At 41.9% G+C, this 12,452-nt stretch overlaps 1 protein-coding gene across 1 annotated transcript in view; it reads right to left on the bottom strand.

The window, feature by feature from the left end:
* Nucleotides 1–1,431, bottom strand: part of FLT1 (fms related receptor tyrosine kinase 1) — a 122,974-nt gene extending 121,543 nt beyond the window's left edge. The window contains exon 1 of the mRNA XM_070943655.1: nt 1,365–1,431. Within this exon, the coding sequence (XP_070799756.1) occupies nt 1,365–1,431 (67 nt within the window). The remainder of the gene's footprint in view (nt 1–1,364) is intronic.
* Between the last annotated feature and the right edge of the window lie 11,021 nt (nt 1,432–12,452).

Here is a 12,452-nt window from a genome sequence, read left to right as displayed (position 1 = left end):
GTGTCTTGCGGGGCCAGGTCGGGAGAAGAAGCCGATAACTCACAGCATCCTCCTTCTTTTCCAAAGGGAAATCAAGCCTCAGATTCTTCCCAAGACTTTCCTATCCTTTTTTGTTGTTGTTGTTGTTGTTGTTGTTGTTGTTGTTGTTGTTGTTGTTGTTGTTGTTGTTGTTGTTGTTGTTGTTTTTGTTTTGCAGAGCTGCTTGGGTTCCCAGCCCAGAGCCAGATTTACGGAGGAGAGAATCACAAAGATTAGCGGCGCGTTAGCCGCCCGTTTTTACCCCATCTTGGTTTGTTGAATAAGCCACGATGCCTAGGTTTTTGCATCACACTAAATCAAGAGAATCACGTTTTGCGCCATACAAAACTTTACGCTCAGATCAGATGATGACCCCCTGTGAAACCAGGCGTACAAAGTTATCTGATTTTCTAGTGCGCCAAGCTGAGGTTTCCATCGTTCATCACCTGTCGCGGTAGATAACGAAAACCAGGACGCTTTTGGTAGGAACCTGTTCTCCAATCCCCCCTAGCCAGTTCTGCTCGGCTTGAAAAACAATTCGCATAGACAGACATGCTGTCTTTCACCCATCTGAGTGACAATGCCAAGGGGCTCCCGAAATAATAATATGCAATGTCCCAATCTTATGCGTTTGATAATGCCGGGCATCCCAAGTCCCCGTTCCTAAAACTTGGACAATCGCTTAACACTGATGGTCCTCCAGATCGTTCAGAAGCCAGAGCTCGTTCAGAGCACAACCCGTCCCGGCGTGGGGTGTGTGTGTGTGTGTGTTTCCTTTCCCCCCTTTAAGCTGGGAGAAAAAGCAAGGATCGGCTCAGCGAAATAGCAAAAGGGAGGACCAGCCCATCTGCATCCGCGCTACGCTGCGGGGCCAGCAGTTCCAGCTGTGCGGGGCAGCCTTCGTCTAAAAGGGAAAAGCTCTCGGCGCGCTCCATCTCGCGGCTCTTCTGCGCCCGCAGGTGCCTTCGAGGCAAAGCCAGAGAGGGTAAAGCGAGATCGGGATAGGATTCTCCCGCGCGTCCCACCACAGCCCTGCACGAGTGGCCAAGCCAAAGCTGTGCTCGCATCGCCACGGGAGCGTTTGGTCCTCCGGCTGGGACCAAGACTCGCCCAGTCCGAGCGCAAGACGCAAGCACCGCCGCGGACGCCAAAGCTGTGCTCGCATCGCCACGGGAGCTTTTGGTTACGGTGGCTAAACCACGAGGCTCAGAGGTTACGCCGGACACCACCACCCCTTCCCCCGTCCCGCCCTGGAACTATTCTAGTCCCGATCCGAGTCGGAGAGCGTCGGCACCGGGTCCAGGGAAAGCGGAGAGCGAGGGCTGATGGGGAGGACTCGCACTTACCTACTAGAAGAAGGCAGAAACCCAGCAGCCTGCCCAGCACGGCTCCAGGGAGACCCCAACTCAACATGCCGCCTTCTGAGCCCCACGGAAGGCCGCCGGGAAGAGAGAGATCGATGATCCGCTTCGCCTATCGAGCCCAAGCGCCCCGCTCGCCCGGCGCCCGCAAGGAAAGCTTCTTCTAGCCGGCGAGATCCTCAAGCGTGCCGGGCTCGGCAGACAGCTGGGGGATCCACACCTCGCGGCTGTATCCGAAGGGTGCTGAGCTCACCGGGCTCAGCTCCTTTATAACTTCCCAGCCTCCTTTCCATCACGCCCCCCCCCTCACGTCACTTGGTCTGTTTCTCCCCCCTCCCCCTCCCCCCCCTTCCCATTTCCAGCGATGCTTCCTGGCGGGGCAAAGAAAGCGAATGCTCTCTCGGGCACGTTTCCATTTGGGAACCGGGAGCACGACTCTTCCTCTCTGGCACGCTCTGGACCGTCTTGAATCACGTTGGGGAGGGGGGAAGCGAAGCTATTTTTTGGGGGGGGGCGGGGGGGCGCTGTGCCAGGTTTGCTATTGAGGCCATTCGCTCCCAAGTAGGTGAGCTTCTCCCTCACCCCATCCATCCCACCCACCCCCATCCCACGCCCGCCTTGGCTCTTTAGGAAGGCTCTTTGCCAACCGAAGGCGACTCTTGTGAAATACATAGATAAATAAACGCGGGCTGTTTGCACCTTCAGTTTGGATCTTTAGTCCCGGGCACAATTTTTTCCCCTTTGTGTTTCATGCAAACTTTCCAACTTCTCTCTGCCCAACGAAGGGAGGGTACTTCCCTCCCTTCAGCACACTATAAAAAATATGTTGAGACACTAGAAAAAGTGCAGAGGAGAGCAACCAGGATGATTGGGGGTCTGGAGACTAAAACATATGAAGAACGGTTACAGGAACTGGGCATGTCTAGTCTAGTAAAGAGAAGGACCAGGGGAGACACGATAGCAGTGTTCCAATATTTAAGGGGCTGCCACAGAGACGAGAGGGTCAAGCTGTTTGTTGTTGTTGTTGTTGTTGTTGTTGTTGTTGTTGTTGTTGTTGTTTTGCTTTAATTTATATGCCGCCCTTCTCCGGAGACTCAGGGCAGCTTACAATGCGTTTTCCAAAGCACCTGAAGGAATAATGGATGGATGGATGGAAACTGACCAAGGAGAGATTCAACCTAGAAATGAGGAGGACCTTTCTGACAGTGAGAACAATCACCCAATGGAACAGAAGTTGCCTTCGGAAGTTGTGGGAGCTTCATCACTTGAGACTTTCAAGAAAAGACTGGACTGCCCTTTGTCAGAAATGGTATAGGGTCTCCTGCTTGAGTGGGAGGTTGGACTAGATGACCTATAAGGTCCCTTCCAACTCTGTTAATCTGTTAAAACGACCACTACTTTGCCATCCCGATCGAGATGCTCAGATTTTGATGCCCGTTTAGTAACTCCCCAGTCAGGGCCATCTTAACAGTATTATGGGGAAAGCAGCGTACTGGCGACTTCTACAACAACTACTCACAGGAATAAAAAATGTAAATGGTCGATAAAATTAAACCTATATTTGCATGTTAGTATTAATTTAAAAATGTAGTAAAATGTAATAAATACGTTGCTGTGTTTATATGATACAAGGTGCATTGAAGGGTTGACATACACAGATTAGTAGGGGGCCCCGTGGAGTCCACGGACAAATGCCTTGTCCAGGGAGAGGATTGGCTTTCCTGCCGATTGCAATTCCATCTATTTCCAAAAAGGCCTTTCCGGGGGGGGGAAGAGGTTTTCCAACATTTCAGCCCCCTTCCTCGCAGCTTTTTTCTCCCTGTGTCTTAAGTTGCCTGCCCTCTCGCTACTTTTTGTCCATTAAAGTTATTTTCGGAAAGTTCCTTGGGATGGTAGTTTAACTGATCATTCTAACCCTTCGTTAGAAAGCACTGATTCATCTCATCCTTTAAGATTCTCCGCACTGGCTCCGGGCCAGTGACTCCATGGCTTCCCCTCCTCTATCCACTAAATCGGGGAGACACTGGTCGAGCCCCTAAGAGGAGACAGGACAAAGACCTCGCTTAGGTCTTTGCACTTGTTTGCCATAAGGTGCATTCGCAAACCGGCGACTTGCAAAATAAATGCCTTCGCGCAGGGTTGACTACCGATACGTTGATTCTGAAATACGGACGTTCTACATGTTGCACTCGACGGGGCCTGGACTGCAGGAGGAGAGCCTAGCCTTGTTTTTGCAAAGCTGAGACCTTCTCGGCAAGCATGACACGAAACGCGTGACACCTTTTGGGAAAGGAAACGGGAAGGCACCTATCTCAGGAGCTCCGCCGCCTTCTATCTCTCAAGGGCTAAACCTCCCGGTGACGCGCTCGCATTGCACCACCCGCTGGTTATCTCCGAAGGTTCCTCCAACCTCCAATAGGACACCAACCTCGGAGGAAATCCCCCCCCCCCAGGATATTACTCCAGCCCGGAGCTTTCGCTCGCTTTGTCTCGAGGCGGGGCTTTCAAACCTTCTCACTTCTGTGCTGGAAACTCACGACTCTCTTTCTTCTCCCGCCCCCCTGCTGATATAGCGCAATCTCCAGATCTGTCCTGACTTCGGCTTGGAGGTCCACCAACGGAGCCCAACCGCCTGCTCCGTGGCTGATTCGGGAACAAGCAAACAAACAAACAAAAACAACCCAGCCCCATTTCCGATTAACACGTTTCATTAAAAAGCAGAAAATGTCACGTGCCTTTTAATCCAATTTACTAATCCGAGAAAGTGAGACTCCCCCGGATGTTTTACTACCCTCAATTAAGGATAGTAAATAATAAGCATTAGCAAGACTATAATAAGCACTAGCAAGTTACTCTTCCAGGCCCTGCCTTGCTGCCCCAAAGTGTAATTTTTCTTAGTTTGCTCTCTATCAATCCTCTGGTACTTTGTTGAAAGGAAATGTTTAAAATCTGTTCCTGGTGCACTTACTTAGGTACCATAGGGAGAAAGTGTGCATATGTGAGTGTGCATAAAACCATATAAATATAATTTGTAGAACAGCTCAGTGCACATATTCTGGAGAGAGAAATTCCCTGGTGATGAGCTCCAGCACAAGCCCAAGAGCTTGGAAGAATAAACCTTTGGTCCAGGTGTGAAATCCAGCAAGTTCTGACAGGTTCTGGAGAACTGGTAGTGGAAATTTTGAGTAGTTTGGAGAACTGACAAATACCACCTCTGGCTGGCCCCAAAGCGGAGTGGGAGTGGAGATTTGTAATATCCTTTCTCCAGGAGGGGAGGGAATGGAGATTTTGCAGTATCCTTCCCCTGGAGTGGGGTGGGAATGAAGATTTTGCAATATCCTTCCCCTGCCACCCCCACCAAGCCACACCCCAGAACCGGTAGGGAAAAAATTTGGATTTCACCCCTGCTTTGGTCCCAGTGACTGACTCACATTGGATTCTGCAGCATTATTCTGGCACACGTATATTTGATATTACCTTCATTCGCTAGAATGCCAGTCTTTTGTGGAAGTCCCTGGCTTCTCACACTTGGCTTCAATTGTTGTGATCTAGGCTTCCTGAGTCATTAAAACACATGAGTAGTCCCAAAAACATCTTTTATTGCACAGCTGTGAATTACGTTCATTCACAGCTGAATCCCAATTAGTTGCAAAAAGTCCTTTGGGAGAAGTCCTTCAGGATAATCACCAACCTTTATCTCCCTTGACACGCTGCCAAAGACCTACTTGGCAAAGCCACACGGAGTCCAGAATCAAACAGAGCTGCCGACTGGGAGCAGAATTAACAACGTTGCTTTCCTGCAAAGGTCCCACATGCCTTTGCTCCTCTTTTAAGCCTTATGGGAGGGGCCAATCATCTCCAGGCCTTACTCCCGAGTCGTCCCTTTTGTTTTAACCGTTCTTGCCTTCTGGCAGCTCTGTGCATGTGCACACTAGGAACAGGCTCCTCCTGTTCCTCTAGCTCTCTGATGTCCGACTCTGGAGGCTCCGGAGTCCGTGCATCACTACCAGATGGCCCTGGCCCCATCTCTGCCTCCCACACAGAGCCCTCGTCCAAGCCTTCCCCAAACTCCAGGACTGGCCCATGTTCCTCCCCAGCCTCCTCACTGTCCGACTCCACTGCCAGCTCCGCAGGCTGCTGGCGGACCACAACATCAATCTACAGAAAGACACCAAGACACCATGGGGAATTTCTCCCTTTGGGGCCTTTTCAGCCTGAGCTATGGCTGCTGCCCTATATATTTTGGAACTATAGGAAAGCCACCCTGATTGTGTGCCCGCTGACCTTTGTAACAATACAGGAAGCTCAAAATCAGCACCTAGAAATTAAAAACTTTCTTAGGAATCTTGCGAATGAAACAAATTGCATGAAACATGATTTGATACAGTGCTAGCCGTCATCAATAAGCAACCAATGCAAAGGGCAAAATAGATTTAGCGACATGGTTAAAAATAACCCTCCATATTTTTGTTCCCACCTTTGCTTATTATTTAACTGCAGCTTTGGAAGCTACATTAAACTTCCATCTATGCCTGGAGACTTTACTTCACTGGAGGAATCCATGAATTTCTAAATGATACTACACAGGCAGGTATAATTAAATGAAATACACTTCTTAGGTGGGAAATAACTAAATGCATTTGTAAGGTTAGACATAAAAACTGCATAATATGATTTATAACAGAAATAATAGTGTAGTATTGCCAGAAAGATATAAAGTTGCCTTTGGAATTAGATGAATCAAGTTTTTACTTGCCCTGAATATGCAACAATATAAATCATCTTCACCATCATGGTAAAATCTAAACAGAAAGGAAGGCTATAAATATAATAATAAACAACAAAACAAAGACTTTCCATTTTGAATTGTATTCCATAAGGTTTTGCACAGCTCCCATTCATTTCAAGTGGTATTCCACATGAGACTTTTCTGCTGGGCTCAACTGAATGCTTGCCAGGCAGTAAAACAAACAAACAAAAACAATATTTTATTAATTCTTCTGCATTCCTTGAGGTGGGCTACACATCAACAGGAGCTCATAAGTCAATTCCATCATACAAAAGAATCAAAGCAAGCTGCAAATGAATGATTCTCCACTTTTGGAGGCTGGATGGGTTCAATTAATCAGCAGCACATTAAAACAATAAATCATTTTTTAAAAATCACACTCAATATAATAGCTCATACTCTCTTAAAGACATTTCAAGAATGTCAGGTTTATAATTTTGCCTGAAGGGTCTATTGTCATGGATAATAAACACTAATTAATTTCAAAACTTCTGCTGATAAGACACACCCATATTTATTCCAGGGCCAGAGTATCTGTCCACTCACATATAGGCAACACTACTTATCTATTCCTCTTACAGCACCAAATAGTGACTGATGTTCAGGCCTATCAAATATTTTCCATCTTCAAAATAGTGGAAAGATGTGACCGTGACATGGCTGTGTTTTTGAGAGGCACGTAAATGTCCACATCCTCACTGAGAGTTGATGCCAAACTGGCACTAATTTGAAAATCTAATGTTTCACCCATGCCTTACAAGAATTGCACCATGTGGAGGTGTTTGAATAAGCCAAGCCACAGGAGGTTCTGGAACTTTTTTGTTTCGTTTTGTTTTGTCCACAAAAGCCAAAAGCATGATTTTGTGCCTGGCTGTTGTGTAAAAAGCACAAAAGCTCTACAAAAGGGTGAAACTGAATACCATGTTTAAAACTGAAGAATTGTCGCCAGCACCACCTTAACAATGGAAAGAAGGAAAATATAATTTTGCCCTAAATATCTAACATCCACTTTGTGTAATTGTCCAAATACTGGTGTTCCAAAAAAATAATAATAATCCCATCCGTTTGATCAACCCTTGTAAGGTAGTGCGTGAACCTTCAGTTCTGAACTATAATACACTTGGCTTAATGCTTATCCATAAACAACATATTTCAAAAATACTTTAATGGAATTAACATTATATGTGAATAAAGGCTCATTAAGGTAAATTACGTTCAATATATTTGGTAGATAAGCAAAGATCATAATCCTTAATTTGAAGAAAAGGAAGTGAAAAGACATGAAAACTAAACAATCAGTCCAATATCATAGGAAGCTAGTGAAAGAGCCAAGAACATGAGTTAGATTTCTTGAGTCCAACAACCAACTTGCATGTGAACCAGGATGACAACTTAAAAAAAAAAAAAACCGAGCTTCCCAATTTTAAAAATATTTCCAGAATGCAGTGGAAAGAGTATAAAATTCTATCTCACGTTAAAAGATAAAAAGTAGCAGCTGTCATAGAACTAGACTGATCAATGGACCATATTATTTTAGATCCAGGTTTTATGGGGAAAATAAAATATTTTTTTAAAATCACATCCTCTTTATTTATAGAAATCTCAACTGACTCCTATAACATAAGAATATAAAATCATTTTCTTATTCTGTAGGAAATGATTTCATTTCCCTAAACTCTTTCCCAACTTTAGCAACTTGTAAATGTGAGGACTTCAATTTCCAGAAAGCCCTAAATGTCATGGCCATTACTGAGAGTCCATATATCTGGACATCCTAGCCTGAAGGATAGCCTCTTCCCTATGCTAAATTTCTTTACCAATGCTCCTTGACAGCACACAATTATAAGGACATGAGTTTTTAAAAAATCATTCTTCGGGGGATAAGTTTCCATCTACTTTATTAAATAAGTGCCTCGAAATATCAAAATCAACTGTGGGGACTAACTGAAGCAAACCTAACGCTGGGAAAACGAGAAACCAATTCAAATCCAGATGGGTGGATTATATTATGTATTCCTCATGACAGCTCACATTAGCCAGAAGAAAGTAGACCAGAAGACATACCAGCTGATTCATAGTTTGATTTTAATAGATGTTGAGGAACTGGGTTGTATGTCGTTTTTTTTTCTTTAAGAATCTGCAACACTTGCTTGAATTAAAGCATATGATGAAGAAAAGGTTCAATTTTTCAACCAGTTCTACCAGGCATTCGGAGATGAACCCTATCGATTGCCTGGTTTGAGGATCTTGTTTTTTTTTTAATTGATTGATTGATTGATTGATTGTGAGATGTCTGGTTTATGTCCTTTCCCACATGAGTCATTGATTGATTGTGGTTGTAATTTCTTTTTTCATTAATTGAATTGTTTTCTGTTTTTTTTTTTGCTGCCCAAAGTCCCATCAGTGAAATGGGCAGTTATGTCAATTGTATAAATAAGTAGATTAAAAAAGACACAACACTCATCACAGCTCTGGTTCATTTAAGATGTTTGCTAAAGATTAGCTTTAAGGGTGCTTTTATGTTAAAGAGCCAAGTAATTTATTAACCTGATTTTATATTTAAAACTAAAATAGTTATTTTAAACTTGTTTTTCCTTCCCTACCTAACATTTCACTTCCTTTGATAAAAAAAAATAGAGTAGAAAATTACGATGACAGGAAAAGTTAACTTGATTCAGAGTGGGAAATGGAATCTTATTCTACTGATGCAATCAAGTTATTTCCTCCCACTGAGTCAGAAGGTTCCTTTGTAAGTTTCAACCTAAGAAAACTACAGCCCAAAGAACTAAGATTCAAGACAAAAAGGAGGTGGATTTCAGTACTGACCTGTTTACCCTTTGTTCTACAAGACATTTTACGGTTGAAGAAAATATTTATCACCACCTCTCTGAATATATTTATAAACGTATTTTCATATTGTGCCTATAAATTGATTTTGCTCACCCAGTGAGCTGTTGAAGAGAAGCAGGGATCCACAATCTTAAAACAGTATTGAAAAAAAGAAAATGTTGCAACTGCTTCTTTAGGCTGATGTTGCTAAAGTTAGAGTTCCTATCTTGTTTTTCTTAATGCAATAGGGTGATTTGAATAATTATAAGCAAAGTTAGGAGCAAGGAGATCACATCCACCCTGCCACAAGGATCATTTTTCTGTCTTCAGTTCTAGGATTCTTCCTCTAAACTACATCACACTGGTATAGTAGAAGTCATCCACCAAGTGTGTGTGTGTGTACATAATTAATACATACATACATGCACACACAACTTTGATAATGAAAAAACAAATTTAAGAAGCAATAGATTATACTTCAAGATGAGAGTGTGCAACATGCTTAAACAAAAGTCACCGTGGCCAGAATCTCAGTTTTGGATATCTTTAGGGTTTGGAATGTGCGTGAAGTGCCTGCAGATAGACTATGGACATCAGTTGTCTGTTCTTATAATCTGCAAGGCTTGCAGAATACGTGCTATGCTTAATACCCCACTCCCCCATTTATTTGGCTATATTGGGGACCACAAAAAGCACAATGGAGGCCACTGCAAATTCCAGAGTGTACTTTTTGTACCCTGTTTTAAGATTACACTAAGGCATGCCAGAACTCTTGACACTCTGATGAAGTTTCTATAAAACTGATAGGAAAACAAGATGATGACAGTTTAATACGTCTATTTTGCAGTTCCAGGGAAGCAAATCAGAATCTTCATTGATTACTCCTACTCACAAGCACCAATAAACTCCATTGGCTTATAGGATTGCTTGTCTCTCTCAATAGGTCATAAAACGTCACAGTACAGAATCAACGCTCGATCATTCCATTCATGATTTTTTTTCTACGCTTATAGAATATAAGAAGTATTTTTTCTTCTTCTTGATCTATGTGGTTGCTAAGAAAGGAAAATGACTTGATGGCACATAATCAATCAAAAAGAGTTAAATTGGGAAAAGTAGGAATGGTGCAGTTTACTATCTTCTCCTTCTGTGTCAATCTTTCTTTGAGTAGGTGAATTCTGGAATGTTGTCCTATGTCAAAACAAAGATGCCTTGTATTTTAAACCATGATCAGTGAGAAAAGATGCTCTACATGTACAGTACAGGTAGTTCTTGACTTATGACCATAATTGAGTCCAAAATTTCTGTTGTTAAGTGAGACATTTGTTAAGTGAGTTTTGCTCCATTTTTATGACCCTTCTTGCCACAGTTATTAAAGTGAATCACTGCAGTTGACAAGTTAGTAACTCAGTTGTTAAGTGAATCTGGCTTCTCCATTGACTTTGCTTGTCAAAAGATTGCAAAAGGTGATCACATGATGTTGGGACACAGTAATGGCCATAAATATGAATAAGTGGCCAAGCATCTGAATTTTGATCACATGATCATGGGGATGCTACAAAGTTGGAACTGTGAAAAATGGTCATAAGTCACTTTTTTCAGTACCGTCGTAACTTTGAATGGACACTAAATGAACTATTGTAAGTCAAGGACTACCTATATACGGCCAGTGTGTTGGGTTTAGTTTCTTCAAGTAACCTTCCATCACTGTTAAAAAGGTAGAGTTTCAGGGAAAAGCATTCAGAATGGATTCAGATGCTGCTTCCCTTCCTTTTTCCAGAACCACAAAGCCAGGTTTCCCGGGGTGTGTCCTGATTAGCAATAAAAAGGGGAAAGCATGATCCAAGTTAATTTTCCAGTACTAAAAGGAAATGGTGTTTCCTGTATTATACAAAACTGGTGCCAATAAGACTGACACAAGAATCTATTGTCTTTTTTAACAAAGACATGGTAAGAAAGGATGCCTGTGAAAATAGACCACTGCAACAGGGAACTTTTGATCTTGAGAATAAAAGTGCATGCACATTGGGAGACAAAACTGGAGGATACACCCATCCAGTTTGTAGAGCAAGTAGTCACTAACAGTTACTCTCCCAATGCATCACAAGAACGATTAACAATGTAACTCTATGGTGTAGCTACAATATTCAGAAATAAACTATTAAGTTCACTGGGTTCACTTCCAGGTAAATGCTTTCTAATTTCATATGATTTCACATTTTAGAATATTTTCCCTTATTCCATTTGATATTCCAGTAAAAGAAAAGAACAGATAAAAGAAAAGAAAATCCAAGATTTCTTATACAAGTCACTGCTGATATCATTTTCTTGGTTAAATGAACAGAATTTTAACAGATTTCCTGCTTCTGCCATATATACAATTTTAAATGTATGTCTAAAAAAAAACAAAAAAATATTTTTTTGTTCTTTAAATATTCTCTAAGATTCTTCTAAGATGTTCTTATTGCAATATAATGTTGACTTGGGATAAATATATAAAATAGGATAAAGATTTCAAATAAAATTACATATTTTGCTCTGGAGAGATTCTGTAAAGTTATAAGTAGAAAAAGAAGCCTTAAAGATGTTGACACCTAAAATCCCCATTCGGCTCTCTTTTGTATTCTTAGTTGATGAATTAATTGGTGACACATCACCTTTTATTTATTTTATCTATTCTTCTAGGTTTGCTTTATCTATTTGTGATAACAGGAAATAGGAAAGAAAAACTTCAAAATAGTCCCACCTATTAAATTCTACATTATCTTCTGCAGATCCACAAAAGGTACTTAAACAGATTGCCTAATGTGTTAATCATATTATTTAAAGAATTGACTCAGGCAGTTATTTCACTGAGTGGACCCAGGTAGTGTAAAAGCTTAAACCTAAAATCATAATACAAATAATATAACTATTATTTTTTTAAAAAACCTTATATTATTGGACCATAATAATAACTGTCCCAAAATATTTAATGAAAACGTAGTCAATTCTGCACAAAATTATTTCTTTGTTGGTCTACTACATCTTCAAAAGAAGGGACTATGTTCAGACTCAGGACTCTGAGAAGTATTTAGGAAGAGAAAAGAAATTGAAGAGAGTGAATTCATGACAGGAAAGAATGTCTCCTTAACTGCCTTTTGAAACACGGCGGCTCTTCTTCAGATGTTACTTATCTTTTCCTGTTAAGAAATGTCTAGTGCTTGTGTCTGTTAGAGTGTAATGCATCCTGTGGTGTGATCACCAATCCAGGCCATATTTCTTCACAGATGCACTGGAATTCCACTCATTCTTTTAAACCACACAGATAATATAGGAAAATATGAGTGTGTAAGTGCAGGACATATAGCACCCATAGAGATAATTGGTCTTTCCATGGTAGATCCAGATGGTACATACTCTAAACTTACCATGTTGATTCTAGTGTTCAGTGAAATCTTATGGATGTCACAATT

Source organism: Pituophis catenifer, unplaced genomic scaffold (assembly GCF_029215685.1).
Source record: "Pituophis catenifer annectens isolate HBS135680 unplaced genomic scaffold, rPitCat1.0.hap2 SCAF_4, whole genome shotgun sequence".
NCBI classification, from domain to species: Eukaryota; Metazoa; Chordata; class Lepidosauria; order Squamata; family Colubridae; genus Pituophis; species Pituophis catenifer.
This window is presented reverse-complemented; position numbering and strand designations above follow the sequence as displayed.